Below are 27,597 nucleotides of genomic sequence, written 5' to 3' on the forward strand. Positions count from 1 at the left end.
GTAGGCACTATTTTCCTTAAAATGCATGAACTGAAGTAATTTTTCATATCGATGTCTTCACAGCAGGTATCAGGGGCACAGCAGATATATTTGACAAAGAATCATAAACGAATAATTAGCATCTTTATTATTCCCGTTAACATTGTGAGTGCATAGCATGGTTTTAATTCAGAGACACTGGCGGGGTACCATGGTGCTTTCTGGGCAGTAAATGATGCAGGGATTGGCAAGATATTGCTCAGGATATAGATTGTTTTGAGCTAAAGACTCCCATAAAATAGTATCCCAAAACAACTGCATAAACTAGGCCATAACTGAACAGCCTGTAAGCCTGGAGGAAGAAAGGTCAGGGGTAAATAAGTCAAAATCTAGGTTTAAACCATTTGGGGCAAGTGTCTGTAGGTTAAATGCTCATTCTATTTCAGATTTGCTGAGGATATTTTTTATGTTTGTACACATCTCCCACCCATGTATTAACACACTCCTTTATCTAATTTCCCCATCTCTACCCTAATTTCAGCTCAGCGAAACACTTACCGAAAATGCAAATAACCACCTTCTAAACTACATCCATCAGACCTAGCAGCTAGAAAACACAGTCGTGCATGTGACTAGTCACGTGCTTCGGCTTTAAACAGCCATAACTAGCTGAAAAATGCTAGTTTTTAAAATTAAATATGCTGGCAATGGTCCCCCCCTCACTAATGAGTCACACTATTTATTGAATTTGTATTGCTCTTAATTTTGATGTTTTCTGATTGGTGGACAGCCAATAATGTAATTTTGGCGCCACTTAACTACCCTGTAACGGATCGACAGGCACCCCGACTGGGAACCTCCGTTGAAGGATGCTCCTAGCGCTTCCTGAGGACTCCAAGCACTGCAGCAGACTTCACAACCACCGAACCGGAGACGCATACGAATGCTGTAAACAGCTGAACAGGAAAAGCATAAAATCCAATTCCCCCAATAACGAGACGACACTTCGTTTTGAGGTCAAGCAGAACTGACTGTACTGGCACATACAGCCTCTTTTATTCCCAATCCACAAACATAGTACTGCCCACAGGGTTTTGAAATACAACCAATCAATCCGTACAATACACACACACACAGACACTCCCACACAAAATCCTCCCCTCTGCCTGTGATATGATTACTGAACACAATGGGTAATATAATCAAAGGCAGAGAAAATATTTACACAGTATTAATAACTTCCAAAATATACGTCATTTACATAAAACATACATTTTCAGAATCAGCATGCTTGAAATATACACATTCAAAAATCAGGGCAATCGGTTCAGGGGTTAAAAAGTTAAGGGAAAGTCCTATTTGACCAAATGAAGCATGGCTTTTCTGCCCAAAACCAGTTCCACAGAGTCTTCTATCCTGGAGATAATTGGGAAGTAATCCAATTATCTCCACGGACAGAGGAAAAACTACATTAGCCCCATGGTTGCAAAATACAATAAAATACATAAAAATATATAACTGTGCAGCTATTGCATAAAACAGGTACATTCAACATATCCCCAGATAGCTTAGATCTGTGCTCACATTATTACTGAATGGCGCTCAGATCACATACATACAGTTCAATTGCCACAGAGCCAAAGTCTTTCACATAGTCTTTCGTTATACAAATGGGCTCCATGGCATAGCTATCTGGGGAAACACTGCTCACATAGGGAAAGTACAGAATGACCCGGCTTTCGGTTCTTTGCAGGGGAAAATCAAGCATTTCAAAATGGGGCCATAGTCATAGGGCAGGAGGCTGGCAATCAGTCTTCTCCAAAGCCCAGTGGCGAGGCTGGTTCCGCCACATACCCTCTCTCCTATATAAGCCCTATCTGCAAGGTTGTCTGTTATTTATCCATTTAAGAAAGCCTACACAGTGAAACGCGTTATGGACATTACTTTTTAACCCCTTAAGGACACATGATGTGTCTGACACGTCACGATTCCCTTTTATTCCAGAAGTTTGGTCCTTAAGGGGTTAAACAAATATTTATACTGAATAAAGGATTTTGGTTTTATTACAACCTACTACCTCCTTAATTCAAATACAGATTTTTTTCCTGGCATGTTCTCTATTTTTATCCAAAGACTGTTACCATCTCTACTCAAGAACATCCTAGGTGGGGATCATACCACTAACGCCGTCTCCATAGAGCAGCGAGTCTGCTCCACGCTTGTGAGTAATATTCTGCTTTTTTTAATATTACTGAGAGCACTATCTGTGGCTATTTCTTCCCCGAGTACCTAGATAACCATCTGCTGTGAAAGACCACCACCACCATTTCCCATAAGTGGGTATTATACCACTATATGCGATATATACTAGAGCTGGTCATAGCTCTGTTTCATGTGAGTGCAATATTTATACTTATGTGTTCCGTCAATACCAGACATATTGCACTATTAGGCCGCTCTGTCTTTTCTCTTTCCACATACGGAGATTTTAGAGACCCAGACCTTCCACAGCTGCATTTATTTTTAAAGAAACATTTTACATGTAAATATATCTTGCACTACTGTGACAAGATCTTAAGTATTTTCTTCTGTGGCGCAGCCCTTCTCTGTATTCCTTTTGTATATACCAGCTATACAATTAAATATCAAATTTCATGGTAGATCTAAACCTAGAAATTTGCAACAAACCGAGACACAATACACCTTCTCCCTGACTCCTATACCTTAAACGCCCACCCACGCTTGGGGAATGCTGTGAGACATTGTTCCTGCGAGAACACTCGAGGTACCGAAGAGCACCTAACCCCACAAGCACCCTGGGTATACCACACGGGCTAAACCACTTGCAACCAAGTAAGACCCAGCACGACCAAGGGTCCAACATCAGGTGCTTGTTCCTAGGATATTAATGTTTCTACTTTCCTTTGACATGTATCCCCCCGTTAATGTAAATTCAAATCTATAAATAAAGAATACAAAAAAAATAAAACCTAGAAATTTGGATTTATAAAAATAAAATTTTATATATAATTATATATATATAAAAATGAAAACACAATAAGAGGAAATATTTTAAAATCTTTCGACCTACTCCAAGACGAATATTGCTTACCATCCACGGAATGGCTCAATTATACAAGATTAATCTATTTTCAAAAAAAAGATTTAATATTCAACTTCGCCCCCAGTTAAGACTTTGAATGACTTGCTTGACTATACCCATCTAGTCAATAAATGTCAAAAACTAATTTATAAAACACAGGTAAAGCCATCTCCCCTGGCAATTACAAAATAAAACCATGATCGGAATATAAATATTAGTATGAAAGAATGGAACAATTCTTTTACGACTTTGTATAAAGCTACTCATAAATATGAATAAGATATTAGACTGTAAAGAACCCCTCAGAAAATTGCAAAAATATATCCCACAGCTTGCTCGGCATGTTTGAGATGCCCAGAACGAATAGCAGATTTTAAACATGGTGGGATTACCCGATAATCCAATATCTTTGGGAAGTAACGAGTCAGTATTTGCTTTATTACAAACAAAAAAAAAAAAGCCAAGACTGACTCTGAATATGAAGGCAATTGATAGAAGCCTCAGACCGGTTGCCCTCCATATATTAATGGCTGTCAAATTATCAATAGCCAGGAAGTGGAAGTCACCTTTGGTGGACAGATGGCCCAAGATTCATTCACAAATTATGCAATGTAAGATGGAACGAGCTATTACTAGACTATCCCATTTGTTGTTCCATTAATATATAGTTACTGGAATAGATTGATTAAAATATTGACAGCTTAATTCTAGGTATCGTTATTAGTCCCTAGCTATAAAATAAGCCATTATTAATATTTAATATGCCTTTGTTCCACCCGTTCATGCCCCGAGTCCTTATATAGCCATATTGGTCATTTTTTTTCATAGCTTAAATTTGTTTTAAAGAATGTGTTTCTCTTCTCAAACAATTACAGCTTAATGTAGTGCTGGTTGCGTACAGTATGTCACTGCATGCTTTGTAATGTAAACACTGCCTTTTCAGAGAAGACTGGATGCTCCTCAGATGCCTAGACTCATTGTATCTATGAGATGCCGATTGGCACAGTGCAGCGTATTGCATGCCTGCGCAATAGCCTGCCAATGCTTTCCTATGGAAAACATTGGATATGCAGAGATGGTCAATTTTGATGATCTCAGCCAAGGAGATGGGTGAAGCCAGCTGCGACGAGACCCACACCGTGGCGCTTGAATAAATTGAACCCCTGAGGGCAAAGAGGAAAACTTTAAAAAGTTACATTTATTTATGCATCAGAAGCACAGAAAGTATCTGCACAATGAGGTGGAGGGAAGCAGATAAGATGTCCCAGCAGCACTGATCACAATAACGTAGTGATCATGTGTGCTCCTATATGGCCATTTGCTGATGTGCCTGATCAGTCACATGTTGAGCTGAGGAATTAGAAGTACCTGAACACCCTTTCCCCCACCTTCACAGTGCATATTTTAAGGATATTTCATTTGAAATAGTGTTAAACCTGTTGCAGCGGCACAGTTTTTACATTTAATTAACTTGTTGCACATGTTATTCTGAATTTTCAGCAACATGTCTATTCGTCTGAAAAAAGAATGGATGAATACACATTATTTTAGTTGTAAAGAACAAATGACTTGGACAAATTTTTGTATATTCAAGGGGTTCTTTCGTTCCTTCCAATTACCAGGGAGGGGACTACCAGCTTGTTATATTTAAAATAGAAGCCACTGGCTGCTCACTGTTTAGTAAACATGACCCAAACTCAGCATAGCAGGTAGGGTCAGGAGGAAGGATTTCACCTCCCTTATTCATCAATACAAAGTATTTTCATAATTTTAAAAAACTTTTCTAAATTTTGGTCCAACAGCTTCTCAGAAGATAGCTCCTTAATCATTCTTGGAATGCAATAAAGATACCAAAAAGCCATCTACTAAACAGGTTGTGGGATTGCCATTTGTAAGGTTACAAATACAGCGAGCGATCTACTTAACCACAGCTACATGCAGCCATGGCACAGATCAAAATTTAAAAAAAATAAAAAAATTCCGAAATGGAAATGGTCGTAACGAGGCCAGAAGTGAACGAACAAATTGACAAAGTTCTGTTTGGATGAAACTAAAGTTTCCTGAATGGGTTTGAACAAAATGAAAGTTTCGGTAGCACTCAAGTATTGGGCAGGTAAAAAAAAAATTAGATCATCATGCAAAAGTTAATTTATTTCAGTAATGCAACGTAAAAGGTGAAATATAGAGAGACGCATTACATGCAAAGCAAGATCGTTCAAGCCGTGATTTGTCATAAGTGCGAGGATTATGACTTACAGCTCATGAAAACACCAAATCCACAATCTCAGTAAATTATATACACACACACACACACACACACATTATATATATATATAGTGAAAAGGTGCAATATTCTAGGCTCACAGTGTCCCACTCTAATCAGCTAAGTAAGCCATAGCACCTGCAAAGGGTTTCTGAGCCTTTAAATGGTCTCTCAGTCAGGTTCAGTAGGAATCACAATCATGGGGAAGACTGTTGACCTGACAGTTGTGCAGAAAACCATAATTGACACCCTCCATAAGGAGGGAAAGCCTCAAAAGGTAATTGCGAAGGAAGTTGGATGTTCCCAAAGTGCTGTAATCAAAGCACATTAATAGAAAGTTATGTGGAAGGGAAAAGTGTGGAAGAAAAAGGTGCACAAGCAGCAGGGATGACCACAGCCTGGAAAGGATGGTCAGGAAAAGGTCATTCAAAAGTGTTGGGGACTTTCACAAGGAGTGGACAGAGGCTGGAGTCAGTGCATCAAGAGCCACCACACAGACTGATCCTGGACTTGGGCTTCAGATGTCGTATTCCTCTTTCAAGCCGCTCCTGAACAAACGTCAGAAGCGTCTTACCTGGGCTAAAGAAAAACAGACCTGGTCTGTTGCTCAGTGGTCCAAAGTCCTCTTTTCTGATGAGAGGAACTTTTGCATCTCATTTGGAAACCAAGGACCCAGAGTCTGGAGGAAGAATGGAGAGGCACACACTGCAAGATGCTTGAAGTCCAGTGTGAAATTTCCAGTCTGTGTTGATTTGACAGCCATGTCATCTTCTGGTGTTGGTCCACTGTGCTTAATTAAAATCCAGGGTCAACACAGCAGTTTACCGGGGGATTTTAGAGCACTTCATGCTTCCTTCTGCAGACGAGCTTTATGGGGATGCGGACTTCATTTTCCAGCAGGACTTGGCACCTGCCCACACTGCCAGAAGCACTAAAGTCTGGTTCAATGACCGCGGGATTACTGTGCTTGATTGGCCAGCAAACTCACCTGACCTGAACCCCATAGAGAATCTATGGGGCATTGCCAAAATATGAGAGACATGAGATCGAACAATGTAGAAGAGCTGAAGGCCACTATTGAAGCATCCTGGTCTTCCATAACACCTCAGCAGTGCCACAGTCTGATAGCTTCCATGCCACGCCGCACTGAGGCAGTAATTGCTGCAAAAGGGGGCCCAAACCAAGTACTGAGTCACTATGCATGCTTATACTTTTCAGAGGTCCGATATTGTTCTATGTACACTCCTTGTTTTATTGATTGCATGTAATATTCTAATTTACGGAGATTGTGGATTTGGGGTTTTCATGAGCTGCAAGTCATAATCCTCGCACTTATGACAAATCACAGCTTGAACTATCTTGCTTTGCATGTAATGCGTCTCATATTTTAGTTTCCCCTTTAACGTTACTGAAATAAACAAACTTTTGCACGATATTCTCATTTTTCGAGTATCACCTGTATAACTGAAGTGGCAAAAAAATAAAAACAGTACACTCACCCAGGATAAAGAAAGAGTAATGTGATCTAAATCCAAATGATCCATTAAGACATTAAAACAGAACTGTCACCTAGGAACAAACCTGGTTGAATAAACTAGATAGATCTGGCTTATGTGCTTGGTAATTGGATTTTATCATGTGACAGGCCATAGGAAATTAACACCGGATTAACCAGCATCAACACTTTAGTCCTATCCTTTATTTTTAAAAACCATTACCATGCATACTGTGCCCCAATCAATTTGTCCATAATGTGACAATGGTAAAAGGGCTACAGGAGTGTGGGTGCTGCCGTGGAATGCTTTGCATATGTGTATCTTAAACACAGTAACTTGCCTGCGTGCAACAATATTCCTGTTTGCTTTGGTTGGAGTAGGCAGAGATAGGAGCAGCGACAAGCAAGTGGACTTTGTGGATGTGAAGGGATAAGTAAACCTAAATATACTGCTTTTCTGCATTCCACAAAAATGGATGGCTGGATGTACACACAACTAATGCTGCTCCTGGTAGAGGAAGTGCTCACAAGTTGAAAAGTGAATTAGATAGCAGTGCCAAGGAGGGTGTGCATCAGGTAAAGGAAGACAAAAAAGAAAATTTGCAGGGCATTAATGCCCAGTGACAGCAGACTCATGCAGTAAAAGTACGAGCAGGGCTTTAATCCCTGCTGGTACCAAAGAGCCCCAGGTAGCTTTATATTTGGGGGATCCCCTCCACCAGCTGGGACAGAATTAGTGGCCATAGACTGACATATACTCTATTTGCAGAGCACAAAGTGAGCACTGCAATCATGGATTTAAACCCCCACTGTTTGAATGCAGCGTGAGCAAAGTTAAATCACTGCTCACACCTTTTAGACCCAGTTATCAAGAGATACTTGGGGCTCTCTGTCAGTTGGGGTCATTTTTAGTTACCCCAGACTTTTTGATGAGCTGTATGTAGGGCTTAAATGACCACTATAGGCACCAAGACCACTTCAGCTTAAAGGGATACTCCAGGCACCCAGACCACTTCTGCCCATTGGAGTGGTCTGGGTGCCAACTCCCACTACCCTTAACCCTGCAAGTGTAATTATTGCAGGTTTTTATAAACTAGACAGCCACTAGACGGCACTTCCTGACTCATAGCACAGATTATCTGTGCTAGAGCGTCGCTGGACGTCCTCACGCTGTGTGAGGACCTCCAGCGTCGCTCATTTCCTCATAGGAAAGCATTGAAAGTCTTTTTCAATGCTTTCCTATGGGGAGCGCTAATGTCGGCCGACAGACAGTGGGAGAAGCGGCGCGGAGGAGGAGACAGCGACAAATGAATGAATAGAAACATCAGACAAACAAACTAACACTGAGTATCAGTGTTAGTTTGTTCGTTCAGTTTATTTATTACAAGGAGGGAGCTACCGGCGTGCAGCTCCCTCCTTGTAATATGTAACTATAGAAGCGGCAGGGAGCAGTAATAAGGGGGGGTGGGGACCTACTGTCCTCCCCCCTGGCCTCCACCCCTGTGCGGTGGGTGGGGGCCCTAATAAAACAATAAGGTGGGACCTATTGTCCTCCCCCCCCCGGCCCCCACCCCTGCGCGGTGGGTGGGTGGGGGCCCTAATAAAACAATAAGGGGGGGGGACCTACTGTCCTCCACCCCCCCCCGGCCCCCACCCCTGAGCGGTGGGTGGGGGCCCTAATAAAACAAGAAGGGGGGGGGACCTATTGTCCTCCCCCCCGGCCCCCACCCCTGCGTGGTGGGTGGGTGCCCTAATAAAACAATAAGGGGGGGGGACCTACTGTCCTCCCCCCCGGCCCCCACGACCTGCGCGGTGGGTGGGGGCCCTAAATGACCCCCCATCAAGGTGACTAGGGGTCCCAAGCCCCTAGTCACCCCCCACCCAAAACATTCTATCCCCTACCTACCTCCCTCACCCTAAAAATGGTGAGGGGGGAATAAAATAACTAACCTGTATAAAAAAAAAAAAATTAAACTTACCATTTGACGTCTTCTTTTTACTACATTCTTCTTTCTTCAGCCCCCCAAAAGGCCAAATAAAAATCCATCATACCCGTCGCAGTTTAAAAAACAAAACAAAAAAAAAACGAGCGCAAACAAAAATTAATCCATGTTCACCCATGGAGGGCACGCCGCGTACTGAGCTCCGCAGGGCGGGTCAAGGCTTATAAAGCCTTGCCCCGCCCTGCAATTAGGCTTAGAACACACTGATTGGTTGGTTTAAGCCAATCAGAGTGCTCTGTGTCATTTTACAAGTGTGGGAAAATTCCAAAGAACTTTCCCACGCTTGTAAAATGACACAGAGCAGTGTGATTGGATGGATTTGGGGGGTGGGGGGGGGGGGAATTATTTATTTATTTATTTTTATTTATTTTTTTTACAGTGAGCAGCCGCAGGCTGCTCACTGCTTACTAGACATGCCCCTACTCGCGGTATAGCGAGTAGGGGCATATTATTTACTAATACTAAGTAATCTTTACTTAGTATTAGTAAAGTTGGCTGAAAGACCAATTTAGGAATTAGGGAGTTACCGTGGGAATTACGTGGGAATTAGGGAGTTATCTACTAAGCGGCTGCAAGATGCAGCCGCGGCAATGAATAGGATCAGAGTTTCTTTCATTAGAATGAAATTCCGATACGATCAAAGTACCGAATTGCATCCTAACACCAATGGAGAAACAATGCTCATTCTGTTAGGATGCAATTCGGAAGTTTTGCCGGCGTTCTGTCTAAGTGACAGGACGTTCGGCAATACTGACAGGAAGCATTGTGGGAACAGGGAGGAAAGCAAGGGATCATGGGAAAATTGCTCTGACCAGCGGAAATGAAGCACACTTTGCTCCTCCGCTGGTCTGAGCTGGTCAAGCGGAGGAATCCTCCATAAGACAAAGAGTCCCTACTTTGTCTTATGATTTTAAAGAAAACTAAAGAAGACAGGAAGAAAAGAAGAACAGATCCTGAGAGAGGGGGAGAAAAGGAAGAGATTGAGGAAAGGTAAGTTCGGCATGACAGTGCTGCTTTAACCCTGCCTGCTGTAAACATAGCAATTTCATAGAAACTGCTATGTTTACTTTAGGGTTAATTCAGCCTCTAGTGGCTGTCTCATTGACAGCCGCTAGAGGCGCTTCTCACTGATTTTCAGTGAGAAGATGCCAGCGTCTATAGGTTTTTTTTAATCTTTTAACTTTGTGAGACAGAAAGGCAGGTATGCGTCCATTTTTAGATGAGGATGAGGCAGGCTTTGGGCTGAATCAGAAGAGTTACTGTAAGAAAGTCTGATCGTAAGGCTGCAGAGCAATTCCAAGGTTTGTTATTATGCAACGACCCTCGATTCCCCAAGGCCTGGGCACTCACGAGGACCAAGATTTTCTGCCACTAGGGGTAACCCGAAGATCCATGCATCGGTTGCTGCTCTCGACAGGTTTCTCCCGACACAAGATCACTGCTTTGAAGTATGGTTACCAGCACATGGTCCAGACCGCTGAGTAGGTGGTTTCATTGTCTTGCTGCCTTGAGGGGGCTTTCCTGCCCTTTGTTTTTCACCTCTGAGCTCTCTCCTGGGGTGTGAGGGGAGTGGGCTCTACATGCTTTCGGAGTGTCATCCAGAAGTGTGATTATTTCCTCCAGCCGCATTAAGCAGAGATCTATGGTGCTCAACAGTTCGTGCCCAGGTCGATCGTGTCTGGAGGGCTAGGAAATGCCATCTTGGGTCATCCAGGTTAGTGTTCGTAGCGGCTGGAATAGGGAGAAAAGTACGATTAGAGCCGTGTATAGCTGCCCAGTGGGGTCCGTGATAATCCCGCCAGTCCAGAGGGTGCATGGGGATGTAGGATGTCAGCAGGGCCACTCTGAACTGTGGAGAGAGAAGAGCAGCAGTCCAGTAGGCCACAGTTTGGCTTTTCACGTTCCTGGAGGCTTTCAAGGTCTTAATTGAGTTCCCTGTATATCCCAGACGTGGGTAGTGCTCTTTGGTAGCTACATCAGCTCAGGAGTCCGGATAATTTCCCCAGGATTAGCCGAAAAGATGGTAGCTCGTGTTGCATGCATCTAGACCGCTCGTTCAGGCTCCAGCCCCTAAGTAGCCCTATATTAACCTGAAACTTTCCTAAACACCATAAAACCAGTACATGGGGTTACTGTTGTACTCTGACTTCGCTGAATACGCTTTTATTTTATTGCAGTAAAAGCCAGCACTATGACATTAGTGGTTCAAATGTCATGCAGAACTTTAAAATTATGTTTCATATATACATATTTGATGTGAAGTTAAAGCCCGGTTTCTCCTGAACAAAATATTTAATAAGTGTGGGTGCACTTAAAATGAAAAAGTGAAATATGGCTGAACAGACATAACGCAAATTCTTGGGTTTGTTTACATTATGTCTTGTTTAAACTTGTACAATTTCCTTTGTCCTTAAAGGACCACTCTAGGCACCCAGACCACTTCAGCTTAATGAAGTGGTCTGGGTGCCAGGTCCCTCCTAGGATTAAGCCTTTTTATTATAAACATAGCAGTATCAGAGAAACTGCTATGTTTATAATGGGGTTAATCCAGCCTCCAAATCCTCTAGTGGCTGTCTCACTGACAGCCGCTAGAGGCGCTTGCGTGATTCTCACTGAAAATCACAGTGAGAGCACGCAAGCGTCCATAGGAAAGCATTGTAAATGCTTTCCTATGAGACCGGCTGAATGCGCGCGCAGCTCTTGCCGCGTATGCGCATTCAGCCGAAAGGGAAGATCGGAGGCAGAGAGGAGGAGGAGAGCTCCCCGCCCGGCGGTGGAGAAAGATGTAAGTTTAACCCCTTCCTCACACCAGAGTCTGGCGGGAGGGGGACCCTGAGGGTGGGGGCACCCTCAGGGCACTATAGTGCCAGGAAAACAAGTATGTTTTCCTTGCACTATAGTGGTCCTTTAAGGGGTTAAGATGGTTACTGTGCAGAGGAATACATATGGGTATTGTACTCTGGAGTTGTTGCAGAGTATAGATCTGGAAAGCTCATTTGTAATATTTAGACTCCTCTGTGACCACTACAATAGACTGGAAAGACCTTATTTAACTCAGGAGGAGGAGCTGGGGGTGAGGTAACTGGACTGACATGGGAAAACACTGCCAAGGCTACTGAAAGTCATTACAGAAACAAGGGTTATAAAGGAATGTTTAGATTGTATGTCACCCCAGTAACATTGCCCCACACTGGATGAACACCTTCTGATCTATGCTAGCTTATATTTGGTCTTAGGTCGCTGCATGTGCACATATGGTGGATTTATCCAGTTATTGTCATTTTGGAGAGAGGTCCATCGCCTTTGCAGATCAGTTATCCAGCAGTCTACACTGAACTCTTGGCCCGGTCTCCTTTCCAAACCAATTGAAGCTCTAAAACCTCCATGAATAAGCTCATATTTAGAATGACTTGCCACTCACAGAACATTTCCAGTAACATTAACTGAAACTACAAATAGCATAGTACATTGCAAAAATTACTTCGGAATGTTTTTCCAATCTAGGCATTTTCCGTACACCATGACCCTTCCCCCATTGTGCGTGGTGACTGTTTTGGCAGGGCTTGGCTCAGGAGAGCTAATAGAGGCTTTGAAAGTGATTCTGGTTCTCTGGTTTAGCAGGTGGGGGTAGGGAGTGATGCCTGGTAAGCGCCAGGGGAAGAGTTAGCCATTCTATAATTGTTTGACTGTTTGCAGCTGGTGGAGGGAGAATCCTGGTACTGTGGCAATTGTGTTTTAATTAATAGGAGGTTCACATAATATAATTCGTTCAGCACCGGTAAATTGTGAAGTAACGAACAGAATTGAAAAAATAAAAATATTTTTTTATAAAAACAGACGCAGCAATAGTTTTTTCCTAGACTCCAGAGAATCTAAAATTAGAAAGCTAACAAATCCTCTATTTGTTAATAAGGAAGGCAGTCATCCATAATTTATTTTAGTACATTACTTGAAAACTAGATTTATTTTAGCAATGTTTACATCACATTTTGATTTTACATTAGCACATATGTGCTTTAACCCCTTAAGGACGCAGGACGGTTCAGGACCGTCATCGGCATTTTTCCATTGCCGACCGACGACAGTCCTAAATTTAAGATGTACTTACCCGATCGCCGTCGTTCCCCCGGCGGTGCTCCCGTTGTGGGGAGACTGCCTGCAGCCCAGACAGTCTCCCCATGGCGAATTAGGACCCCTGTGGCCATGTGATCGCCCAACAGGGCGACCACATGGTCACAATAGGTGTCCATGTGTCTGCCTGTGCTGACAGGCAGTCTCCCTGCTAGTATAAAGTGAATAATATATATATATATATATATATATATATATATATATATATATATATATATATACACACACACACACACACACACATATTATACCTGTATAATATATGTCTATATATCATGTATATATATATATATAATGTCATAAGTGTATTTATATATTAATATAAAAATACACTTATAATTAAATTAAACACATATATATATAATATATATAATAACTATATATATTGTATATATATATTATTATAAAATACAAATAAGTAATTTAAATTAAATTAAACATGTAAAAATAAATTTAAAAAAATTATATATCTATACGAAATGTTATTCTAACTGTATTTTGATATTAATATATATTTATATCAAAATACACTTAGAATGAAATTGTATATATATATCAATGTATATATAAATAAATAAATAAAAAGAATACGAACTATTCATATGTCCGTATACAAAATTACATAAATAATTATATAAATATACACGTAGACTTCAAATATATAAATATGCATATATATTTAAATTCTACGTGCGTATTTATGTAATATTTTTACATAATTAAGTTATTTTATTGATTGCAATTTAACCCCTTAAGGACCAAACTTCTGGAATAAAATGGAATTATGACGTGTCAGACATGTCATGTGTCCTTAAGGGGTTAAGGGACCTGCCTGCCAACCCAGGCCGAAAGTCCAGAGAATGTAATTTGCTATCACTGTATTTTACCCTGTAACGTTCTACGACACCCTAAAACCTGTACATGGGGGGTACTGTTTTACTCGGGAGACTTCGCTGAACACAAATATTAGTGATTCAAAACAGTAAAACATATCACAGCGATGATATTGTCAGTGAAAGTGACTTTTTTTGCATTTTTCACACACAAACAGCACTTTTACTGATCATATAATTGTTGTGATACATTTTCCAGTTTTGAAACACTAATATTTGTGTTCAGCAAAGTCTCCTGAGTATAACAGTACCCCCCATGTACAGGTTTTATAGCATTTTTGAAAGTTACAGGGTCAAATATATGGGTCAAATATTTTTACATTGAAAATGGCCAGGTTGGTTACGTTGCCTTTGAGAGCGTATGGTAGCCCAGGAATGAGAATTACCCCCATGATGGCATACCATTTGCAAAAGAAGACAACCCAAGGTATTGCAAATGGGTTATGTCCAGTCTTTTTTAGTAACCACTTAGTCACAAACACTGGCCAAAATTAGCGTTCAATTTAGTTTACTTTTTTCACGCACAAACAAATATGAACGCTAACTTTGGCCAGTGTTTGCGACTAAGTGGCTACTAAAAAAGTCTGGACATACCCCATATTGAATACCCTGGGTTGTCTACTTTAAAAAAAATATGTACATGTGGGGTGTTATTCAGCGATTTATGACAGATAATAGTGTTACAATGTCACTATTGATACATTTTAAAAATGTATGTTTTGAAACCGCAATATCCTACTTGTACTTATAGCCCTATAACATGCAAAAAAATAGCAAAAAGCATGTAAACACTGGGTATTTTTAAAATCAGAACAGTTTGAATCTATTTAGCAGTTTTTTTCCTTCGCTTTTGTAGATGAGTAAAAGATTTCACATACAAGTAAAAAAACGTATTTTTTTAAATTTTTCATCATATTTTTCATTTTTTAAAAATTAAATTACATGAGATTATATAAATAATGGTATGTAAAGAAAACCCCTTTTGTCCTGAAAAAAACAATATATAATTTGTATGGAAACAGTAAATGAGAGAGCGGAAAATTACAGCTAAACACAAACACCACAAAAGTGTAAAAAGATGCCTGGTCGCAAATGTACAACATCGCAAAAACAGTCCGGTCCTTAAGGGGTTAAAGGGGGATACAAATTATGCAATCTTTGATTACTTGTATACTTTTGCCATCTACCCATTCTAATAAATAGTCCTGTTTAAGATAAAAAAAAAAACACAACGTGAAATCCTAGACATTATATAATCATATCAGGACAAGTAAGCGGTTTTAGTTATGTACACACTATTGCAGAAACTGGCGTGGAGGGATGCCCTCCCACCCCCATTTTTCCCCGCCTCAAATAACAAATGAGAATGTATATTTGTAAATGTGTCATATCAAATGAATGCCTTTTTGTCCTTTATAAATAGGTGTTGGTGAATTTGCAGTTGAACAAACTGAGCACAAATTACTATAGTCTTTAGGTGGAAAAACAAAAAGTTAAAGTTTACACACAAAATAAAAACCAAAAAAAAAAAAAAAAAACATTTTTATACACATCTTGCACAGATAATGCCAAATTTACAGGTCTGGAATTTTTCTATATGCAAATCTTTACCTGGCCATCAAAGTCTTCAAAGCTTCGTCCGGCATTCTGGAGATAGGAGAAGGAAAAAAAAATAATTTATTTAAACCTTTTTAATAATGTAATATTTTAGAAAATCAATATTAATAGTAACAAAGTATATTCATTTAAAATGGCTAATGCAACATATTTCTGCAGGGACTTTAACGCTTGAATTACACTGAATATTTGAAGCAGCTTCATCCACTCAAGGGGTATTTTTACACTTCTCACAAATGTTCAGCCTAGACACTTTCTTGGAACCTGTTCTCATCTGGGACGCCTCTTACACCAACCATGAAACAGATCCAAGTGATAACGTATTCAACACTGTACTCACGCTGAAATCTTCACCACTTAGAGGGACACCATCTTTTTGTAAAGTAAAGCAGAGACAGATATGCATACACACATCATGCCACATGGTTAATCTTTTGCTGTCTTTCTTTAGCTATTGGCACAATGCAAGTAAAATACTAACAATTAAAGTTTGCTAGCAAAAAAAACAAAACCATGATAATTTGCAAATCTGCATCCATCAGATTGGATTTTGGTCCAATTTTATTTTAAAAATAAAACTGCTTAGTAAATTACCAAATTCTAAAGTTCCATAGAACTGATCTGAACAGCATGGATTTTAAATCTGACACTGCACGCATCCAAATGGTGCAGATTTGTTCAGAGTAACTATATTCAAACTCAAATTTACTTTGGCCAACTTTCACAGAATTTTGTCAATCAGGTATTCATAAATTGATCAGATTAGAATGCAATGCTTGGTCAGGGATGTTCCTGGCAGAAGAGCAGAGTTTGTGGAGTGACTAGGCTGGAAATCAGAATGGATAGTTGGGAGAACAGCATGAGAGGAATTTGTACACATCCTAGTCCAAAAGCCTGGAGGAAAAAATAAAAATCTACACAGCAAAATGGGGAGAAAATAGAAAAGTAGAAGGTGAGAACTGGAGTGACGATCGTCATATTGAAGTTTTGTGAAAGGTCAGTAGAGAGTAAACACTTAAGATAATGCAATTTTGGTACTCAAACTTCCAGGAGCAACACGTACTGTGACAGCAGGGGTCCAGGCTGACCCTCCAAGAGACCATGTGAAGGCACAGCCTACTGAGAGATGCCTGGCTAGTCATGGAGCTGAGATCGTGTAAGGAGAAAGCTGCTAGGAAAGGCATATGCCCGCAGAACTGCAGCCTGTCACTCTTCATCCCCAAGCACTGCTCACATGCTCCAAAGGCCAACTCATCCAGATGGAAAGCATTCTAGCAGTGGTTTTCAAGCAAAGGTCCATATTGCAGTCACTAATTGGACCAGTGAATTCGCTGTGCAAGAGTCTGGGGCTGGTGGGGTGCTGTGCTAAGGGACTCTAGTTTCTACTCCCTCCAGGGCAGTTATTGTGGGCATGGGCTCAATCAGCAAAGTCTCACCCATTATCTGCGGTACGAAGGGTATCGTTTGAGCCACTTTCTCATTACTTCCCTCCACATATTTAGTCAATGCCTCTCTAGTTGACTGACTATTTTGCCTTCTGCTACATTCCTACCTGCTACCATTTTCCTCTCCGGTATTGTGCCCTGAGAGGGTGTCTGTGCTGATAGTGACAATCCAGCAGTGCTTCACTCATGTAAAGCTTTACAATTCTAATTTGACGCGTTTCTTCTTCATTCTCATGCTAACCTAATAGAATTGTGATCAAGATTACTTCTTATATTTTGTTTTCACATTGCCTGTTTATTACTGGTTTGATAAAAAATGTTCGTTTTAAAAAAAAAAAAAAAAAAAAAAAAATTCTCATCTTGACAAGACAATCTTGTAACCATGTATCTCATACATGTGCAACGAGAAACTACAACAAGCTTACAGACTAACAGCATGGCAAACAACCATACAGATCACAACCAACCACATCCACAAACGCCAACAAAAATACCCTGCCCCCACTACAACCACCTCCCACCCTTAGACATACACACCGAATCATCAACTGGGGTTAAAGAAAAGCAACATACTCATGGCATGATGATCTCCGATGGGCCTGTGAGTCCACCACACAATATACAGAAAGAGCAACTGTTATCTACACTCCTGGTGGCCTGCAAGCCCCGATGTTTGAAGTGTTCAACGGTTCTATGTTAATACTACCGACACACGTAACAAAATAAATCACACTTACGTAAAAATAAACCACGTAACAATATGATATATAAACACACTGACTGAAACCAACCACATCTACACAAATTAGGGACACTACACCTCCCCTTAAAGCCGCTTCATACTCACACCTTACCTGCAAGTCCAATGCATACTATAAAATATATCAATTGTTTCTACCACTCTAAGAGGCCTGCGCGCCTCGCTGTTCGAATTTTTCAACCGTTATGTATTACTACTGTCATGAAAAACACAAAAAAAAAGCAATAAAAATCATATTTATCATATCCATGTGCAAAACTGTCACTTGCCAATGCCCGTCAAAAATAAAAAAAATTATTTTTATCTTTTTGGCAGAATGAGTGTTAACAAGGAGACACAAAAAAGTATGACCAGGGTTGTGGAGTAAGGTGGTTACCAAGAAATATTTTATGATAGGTAAGCAGATGCCACCAGATTCTAGTTAAGGATGAGAATGTAAATCCAATCATACTACTACTCCCCCCGCCCCCACACACAGCACCCCTACTCCCCCCCCCCCCACACACACACCCCCCCCCCCCTACTCCCCCCCCCCCCCCACACACACACACACACACACACACACACCCCTACTCCCCCCCCCCACACACACACACACAGCACCCCTACTCCCCCCCACACACACACACAGCACCCCTACTCCCCCCCCCGCACACACACACACAGCACCCCTACTCCCCCCCCCACACACACACACACAGCACCCCTACTCCCCCCCACACACACAGCACCCCTACTCCCCCCCCACACACACACACAGCACCCCTACTCCCCCCCCCCACACACACACACACAGCACCCCTACTCCCCCCCCACACACACACACACACACAGCACCCCTACTCCCCCCCCACACACACACACAGCACCCCTACTCCCCCCCCACACACACACACAGCACCCCTACTCCCCCCCCACACACACAGCACCCCTACTCCCCCCCCCACACACACACACAGCACCCCTACTCCCCCCCCACACACACACACAGCACCCCTACTCCCCCCCCCACACACACACACACACACACACAGCACCCCTACTCCCCCCCACACACACAGCACCCCTACTCCCCCCCCACACACACAGCACCCCTACTCCCCCCCACACACACAGCACCCAAACTCCCCCCCACACACACAGCACCCCTACTCCCCCCCCCACACACACACAGCACCCCTACTCCCCCCACACACAGCACCCCTACTCCCCCCACACACACACACACCCCTACTCCCCCCCCACACACACAGCACTACTCCCCCCCACAGTACCCTTTCTCCCCCCCCCACACACACACACACCACCCCTACTCCCCCCCCACACACACACCCCTCCTACTCCCCCCCCCCCCACACACACCACCCCTACTCCCCCCCCACACACACACACCCCTCCTACTCCCCCCCCCCCCACACACACACACACACACCACCCCTGCTCCCCCCCACACACACCACCCCTACTCCCCCCCCCACACACACACACACACACCACCCCTACTCCCCCCCCACACACACACCACCCCTACTCCCCCCCCCCCACACACACACACACCACCCCTACTCCCCCCCCCCACACACACACACACCACCCCTACTCCCCCCCCCCACACACACACACACACACACACCACCCCTACTCCCCCCCCACACACACACACACACACCACCCCTACTCCCCCCCCACACACACACACACACACCACCCCTACTCCCCCCCCCCCACACACACACACACACCACCCCTACTCCCCCCCCCACACACACACACACACACCACCCCTACTCCCCCCCCACACACACACACACACACCACCCCTACTCCCCCCCCACACACACACACCACCCCCACACACACACACCACCCCTACTACACACACACACACACCACCTCCCCCCCCACACACACACCACCCCTACTCCCACCCCCTCACACACACACCCCCACACCACCCCTACTCCCCCCCCCACACACACACCCCCCCTACTCCCACCCCCTCACACACACACCCCCACACCACCCCTACTCCCCCCCCCCACACACACACCCCCACACCACCCCTACTCCCCCCCCCCCACACACACCCCCACACCACCCCTACTCCCCCCCCCCCACACACACACACCACCCCTACTCCCCCCCCCCCCACACACACACCCCCACACCACCCCTACTCCCCCCCCCCCCCACACACACACACACACCACCCCTACTCCCCCCCCACACACACACCCCCACACACACACACACACACAGCACCCCTACTCCCCCCCCACACACACAGCACCCCTACTCCCCCCCCCCACACACAGCACCCCTACTCCCCCCCCACACCCTACTCCCCCCCCACACACAGCACCCCTACTCCCCCCCCACACCCTACTCCCCCCCCACACACTACTCCCCCCCCACACACTACTCCCCCCCCCACACCTACTCCCCCCCCACACACTACTCCCCCCCCACACACAGCACCCCTACTCCCCCCCCCACACACTACTCCCCCCCCACACCACTCCCCCCCCCACACACAGCACCCCTACTCCCCCCCCACACACTACCCCCCCCCACACACTACTCCCCCCCCACACACAGCACCCCTACTCCCCCCCCACACACTACTCCCCCCCCACACACAGCACCCCTACTCCCCCCCCACACCCTACTCCCCCCCCACACACAGCACCCCTACTCCCCCCCCACACCCTACTCCCCCCCCACACACAGCACCCCTACTCCCCCCCCACACCCTACTCCCCCCCCACACACAGCACCCCTACTCCCCCCCCACACCCTACTCCCCCCCCACACACAGCACCCCTACTCCCCCCCCACACCCTACTCCCCCCCCACACACAGCACCCCTACTCCCCCCCCACACCCTACTCCCCCCCCCCACACACAGCACCCCTACTCCCCCCCCACACCCTACTCCCCCCCCACACACAGCACCCCTACTCCCCCCCCACACCCTACTCCCCCCCCACACACAGCACCCCTACTCCCCCCCACACCCTACTCCCCCCCCACACACAGCACCCCTACTCCCCCCCACACCCTACTCCCCCCCACACACAGCACCCCTACTCCCCCCCACACCCTACTCCCCCCCACACACACAGCACCCCTACTCCCCCCCACACCCTACTCCCCCCCCACACACAGCACCCCTACTCCCCCCCACACCCTACTCCCCCCCCCACACACACAGCACCCCACACACACAGCACCCCACACACACAGCACCCCTCAATGCAGTCTGCATGCTTGTACTCAGCAGTCTGCATGCTTGTACTCAGCAGTCTGCATGCTTGTACTCAGCAGTCTGCATGCTTGTACTCAGCAGTCTGCATGCTTGTACTCAGCAGTCTGCATGCTTGTACTCAGCAGTCTGCATGCTTGTACTCAGCAGTCTGCATGCTTGTACTCAGCAGTCTGCATGCTTGTACTCAGCAGTCTGCATGCTTGTACTCAGCAGTCTGTGTGTATATGTATTACATTTGTTGGAGATACTAATAAATATAAGCTTAATTTTATCTATTTATATCATTATTTAAAATTTGTATCATTGAACTCTGTTGTGTTCTTTTAAAACAAAAGTTGTTTCTAAACTTAAACCTCAATATTCAGGTTTATTTGCTGTGTTGGCACTTAAAGGAAAATCATTTGGCATGTATTGCGGTTTGGGCACTCGGGCTCAAAAAGGTTCGCCATCACTGTCATCAAGTCAATCAAGTCAATAGCAGCAGATGCGTTTTAATTCTGCAAGTTCCTCCATGGATCAGTTTTGTTGTTACAGCACATCACACAGATTCTCAAATCAGATTAAGATCTAGGGAATTTGGAGGCCAAGGCAACACCTTGAGCACTTTGCCATGTTCTTCAAAGCAATCCTGAACAATGTTTTGCAGTGTGCATATCCTGCTGAAAGAGGTCCCTGCCATCAGGGAAGACTATTGCCACTAAGGGGTGTAAGTGTGCTCCAACAATCTCTAGGTAGGTGGTATGTGTCAAAAAACATCCACATGAATGCCAGGACCGAAGGTTTACAAGTTTCCACGATTTAAGCCACAGTAGCGCTGTGTGATTGGACCACAAGGGTTAGCCTTTGGAGGGCTTGATCCCAACACTGGTCCTCTTATAATTTCTTGCATCACCTGCATACAGAGAACACCCACAAGACTTGCCATTTTGGAGATGCTCTGACCCAGTCATCTAGCCATCACTTGTCAAAAATCACTGATCTTTTGCTTGTCCATTTTACCTGCTTCCAACACATGAAATTCGAGAACTGACTGCTCACTTGCTGCCCAATATATGCAACCTCTGGGCAGGTTCCATTGGAACAATATAATCAATGTTCCATATACAAAATAAAATATTACACACGTTTAACCCCTTTAGGACACATGACATGTGTGACATGTCACGATTCCCTTTTATTCCAGAGGTTTGGTCCTTAAGGGGTTAAAGAAGTAGAGATTTTACACCAAATACTATGCATTACAATCTTCTTTGCCGCCTGCCTGAAATACTCCACAAAATATTATAATAAGACTTTCCCCACATTACCTTGTCTGTGAGAAGAGGCTTTATCTCTGTAAGCTGGACGTCTTGCAGTTCATCCATTTTTAGATTTTTTTTTTTTTTTTAAATGCAGAAAATCAAGAAGCTTCTGTAAATCTGTACAATTATAAGGAGAGAATTTAGAGTTAAGAGCAATGCAACATTTTCTAAAGACAGAGCATGAAGTGCACAAAGAAGGGTGAAAAATAAATACAAAAGCCAAAAAAATACAAAGATACAAAGATGCAAAGTTACTTTATTATCCCACTCTTTTTTTTGGGGGGGGGGGGGGAATAAAAATAAAAACAAGGAAGAAGAGCATAACTTTGAAATTAACTACCAGCTGAAATAAATTATATAAAAAAAAATTATATATATATATTTTTTTTAAATTTTTTTTTTTTTTTTAAGTTTCCCATGGCTGCTGAGGTCTGTGGAGCCCAAGTGTAAATTATGTGGCCATATTAATTTGTTTAATGGACAACTACAGTAATGCTACCAATTTGTACTGGAGAGCACTTAAGTCATAAATCTGCCACTCCTCACCCACCCATGTACAAGGACAATTAATGTCACCTCCATCACAAACTAAAGGATATTCTTAGCAAGGTGCAAGACAATTCAATTAATCCAGAGGTTTCAGTAAGAATTTTAAAAAAGGGAGGGGGGAAAATTAAAAAGTTGCAGCTATCCCGAACCCAAACCCAGGACGAAAGAATAATAGATGCCGACAAGATTGTAGAAAATATTTACTTGCTATGTATGTAGAAACTACCGACAAACAACTGCATATGCATCTGGAAAGTTAGACTACTATGAAAAGCAGATTAATGTTATGCAAACCTGTACCACAAACTCTAACTCCCTGTTTTCTTTTCTGTAACCCCACCCCAAAAAACAAAAATCATTCAAAATAAAATAAAAAAAAAAATAATAAAAAGTTGCAGCTATAAGCTTGCATCTGGATTTGAGACCAGAGAAAGTTCACTCTGTTTTGGAACCCAATACAGGTCCAATGTCAAGCATCATTCCCCACTTCTTCCATCTTAGAGACAGAAGAAGCTTCCCAAAAATCTGTTTGTGATTAGGTTGGTAAACAGGTTTGCCATGGCTTCCAGCTTTACTCATCTTATGTCACGAGGGTTGATCTGATCCCATATTCTCTTACTGGACATGTACATGGAATTTGGAACAAGAAACACCCCACAGGTCTGAAAAACAAATTATTGGGAAGTACATCTTGCTGGTATGGGAGGGACTGCCTGCTAGATCATGGTTGATAAAGTACAGAAACTAATTGCAGATTCAATGCATTATCTAATGCATAAAAAAAAAAAAAAATCATAATGTGAGCATTATCAAATAAACAAGGAATAGAATTATTTGCAAATGTGCATCTTCAAGGAGGAAATAATAATAAATAAAAACAGCCAGACTGTTTAGTGCATGGTCTAGTTAAAGTGTGCATCACTCAAAAGAACAGCTATAATAGCTTTTTAAAAATAAAATAAATAAAACCCTACACAAACAAATTGTAGTGTTATGTCATTATTACATCCAACAAAGCTGATCTGGTTACATTATTGAGCTGCATTGTGTTTTAAAGGAAAACAAGTAGACTTTAGGTAGAAATACAAAACGTTTTAACGTCAATTAGGTTTAACTACAAGAATTTAGGATCAGAGATAAAAGAGGAGGTACCACTTTAAATTAAAATTGCAGACGTGGTCATATCACAATAAACATTTTTAATAAAATAAAACAAAACATTTCATAATTTTCACAAATTATTTAAAAATTTATTGTGCCAGCTATCCCTACATGTTCTGGTGACTAATAGTGCCCCTTTAAGGATTAATTCCTTCCTACATTACAACTTCTGAACTAATAACTGAATAAGTAAGCAATAACCACACAGTGATCATGAATAAGTGAAAAGCTCAGTATAGCGAAACAGACAAGCACCAATTAGCATCTCCCTCAGTTCTAGCAATTACTCCACAGGATATGCTTTAAATGCTTTTCTCTGGAACTGGAATCTGATTATTTACTGAAGGTTAGCAGATAAATAATCCAAAATAACCACAAAAAAAAAAAAAATCCAAAATCTGTCCAAGTATTATATACATCTCTTCTCACAGACAGGCTTGTGCCATATCTCCCCAGGCCTTTTCTACCAGGGTCCGAATAGCCTTGCCCGAAAAAGGCAAAGTCATTTGTGCTATCCCCCTCCCACCCCACTGGGCGGCAGCAATGACTATAGAAAACATCAGCCCCTAAAACAAAAAAAACAAAAACAAAAAAAAAACTTTCACTCTATCCCGAGTCTCTATGCACATTTACATGTTTTTTGTATATAGTGGCTATTAAAGTCTAAGCTCACCCTACCACGTGAAGGCACTTAGGCGAGTCCTACACCAACAAGTCACGTTGCTGCAGTTATTTAAATGTGCAGAGATTTGGGATAACTTTTTTGATTTTTATTGTATGTATACTATAGTCATTGCTGCCGCCCAGGATTATCTATAGATATTACTGGTAAATATTAGAGTGGGTTTAAAGTATCATGATATTCAACACTACAATTATTTGTTTAAACATTTGCAGTGCAAGAACCATTTGATTATTCTTTGAATTGCACACTACATACCGCGAGAGTTTGAGCGCAGGGCCTAATTTTGTATATTTCTATTCGCTTTTGTATTACACAGGCATGTTACAGTGCTGCTGCCCTCCCCATGTGTTCATGATTATGGATGAGTAGTGCTCCTTTGCACCATTTTTCTCAGAGCATGACACTTTGATAAATTTCCCTCTAATTTTGCATCTTGTACTAACTAGCAATGATTAACGAGCAACAACAAAGCTGCCTCTTTACAGATTCTGCTATGTGAAGAGCAACAGTCACAAAGCATCACGTGAAAGGTGCAGGTTCAGTTTGGAGTGAACTGGATTTGTCTTGTTGGTAATAAACATGGTAAGCAGTTGAGCAACTGGAATTCTAAACTTAATACACAGGTTACACAGCAACCCTATTCCCGATACATTTGCATATATTTTAGTTCAGTGACACTTAGAAATAAAACTGTCTTGTAATTAGAGTGTATAATAGGAGCTGCAATTGTAATTTTTACAGCTCTACTCAACATTTCTCTCTAATCAAAAACTAGTGTGGTTTAGAAATCAATGATAATAGTGAAAAATAATGTTCCTTTACAGTTAAATTTCCTACAGACTGGCTCAATTTAAAGTGGGAGATATAAAGGTCATTCTAACAAAGGGTTTGTTTTTTTAACATAATGCTCACTAGCTATTGAAGAGTGTAAATTAAACTCTGGAGCGTAGAAATCCAGCCCTTGTGAGTTTTCGATGTATCATCGAGGGGGGAGTAATTTTCACCTGGTCTTGAAAAGCAGAACTGGAAAGCCTTCACACACACCTTTGTGATGGCTAGAGGCCATTCGTGCTTGCAAGTCATCTGTGATTTTATTGATCTTTTTCAGGGTGCACAGATTGTACCTGCTGTACTTACCCCCAAGGTTACCATCTAGTAGCACTCACTACTCACCGACACATTATTGTCATACTTTACATGCAGTCATACATAAAAACGATATAAAGCTATAGTGCTTTAGCTATTTATTTCTTCTTTGTTTTCCCAACTTCATGGTATGTCTGAATAAATAGTTGTAGATGTAGGCATCATGCTTTGTATTACATGAACCTATGACCTATTTTTTCCCTCCCCATTTTTCCTTTTTTGCTTGGTAATTTCCCAGCCGTTTGCAGATTTGTTTGATTTTATGTAGATGTTATAAGGTGTATTGATAACAGGCCAAAGAAGGAATTTGTCTTGCTGTACAAAGTGTACAAGTGTTTTTTTTGTTTTTTTTAAACAGAGGATAATTTATAGATATCATTGGTAAATATTAGAATGGGTTTAAAGAGTAATGATGTTGAGCACTACAATTTTTAGTGTACTACAAAGATTTCTGTGTCTGGGTCCCTGTGCTGTATCCACACGATACACACTGTGTATTCCCCTGTGTCTGGATACCTGTGCTGAATATACACGATACACACTGTGTATTCCCCTGTGTCTGGGTACCTGTGCTGTATATACACACATGATACACACTGTGTATTCCCCTGTGTCTGGGTACCTGTGCTGTATATACACACATGATACACACTGTGTATTCCCCTGTGTCTGGGTACCTGTGCTGTATATACACACACATGATACACACTGTGTATTCCCCTGTGTCTGGGTACCTGTGCTGTATATACACACACATGATACACACTGTGTATTCCCCTGTGTCTGGGTACCTGTGCTGTATATACACACACATGATACACACTGTGTTTTCCCCTGTGTCTGGGTACCTGTGCTGTATATACACACACGATACATACTGTGTATTCCCCTGTGTCTGGGTACCTGTGCTGTATATACACACACATGATACACACTGTGTATTCCCCTGTGTCTGGGTACCTGTGCTGTATATACACACACATGATACACACTGTGTATTCCCCTGTGTCTGGGTACCTGTGCTGTATATACACACATGATACACACTGTGTATTCCCCTGTGTCTGGGTACCTGTGCTGTATATACACATGATACACACTGTGTATTCCCCTGTGTATGGGTACCTGTGCTGTATATACACACATGATACACACTGTGTATTCCCCTGTGTCTGGGTACCTGTGCTGTATATACACACACGATACACACTGTGTATTCCCCTGTGTCTGGGTACCTGTGCTGTATATACACACACATGATACACACTGTGTATTCCCCTGTGTCTGGGTACCTGTGCTGTATATACACACACATGATACACACTGTGTATTCCCCTGTGTCTGGGTACCTGTGCTGTATATACACACACATGATACACACTGTGTATTCCCCTGTGTCTGGGTACCTGTGCTGTATATACACACATGATACACACTGTATTCCCCTGTGTCTGGGTACCTGTGCTGTATATACACACATGATACACACTGTGTATTCCCCTGTGTCTGGGTACCTGTGCTGTATATACACACATGATACACACTGTGTATTCCCCTGTGTCTGGGTACCTGTGCTGTATATACACACATGATACACACTGTGTATTCCCCTGTGTCTGGGTACCTGTGCTGTATATACACACATGATACACACTGTATTCCCCTGTGTCTGGGTACCTGTGCTGTATATACACACACACATGATACACACTGTGTATTCCCCTGTGTCTGGGTACCTGTGCTGTATATACACACACATGATACACACTGTGTATTCCCCTGTGTCTGGGTACCTGTG

At 42.8% G+C, this 27,597-nt stretch overlaps 1 protein-coding gene across 1 annotated transcript in view; it reads right to left on the reverse strand.

The window, feature by feature from the left end:
* NDRG3 (NDRG family member 3) overlaps window positions 1–27,597 on the reverse strand; it is a 71,173-nt gene that overhangs the window by 39,739 nt on the left and 3,837 nt on the right. Inside the window, exons 2-3 of the mRNA XM_063455803.1 lie at window positions 22,265–22,375; window positions 15,479–15,514 (exon numbers count right to left, since the gene is read on the reverse strand). Coding sequence (XP_063311873.1) covers window positions 15,479–15,514; window positions 22,265–22,321 — 93 coding nt within the window. The 5' untranslated portion in view covers window positions 22,322–22,375. The remainder of the gene's footprint in view (window positions 1–15,478; window positions 15,515–22,264; window positions 22,376–27,597) is intronic.

Source organism: Pelobates fuscus, chromosome 5 (assembly GCF_036172605.1).
Source record: "Pelobates fuscus isolate aPelFus1 chromosome 5, aPelFus1.pri, whole genome shotgun sequence".
In the NCBI taxonomy this organism is placed as follows: domain Eukaryota; kingdom Metazoa; phylum Chordata; class Amphibia; order Anura; family Pelobatidae; genus Pelobates; species Pelobates fuscus.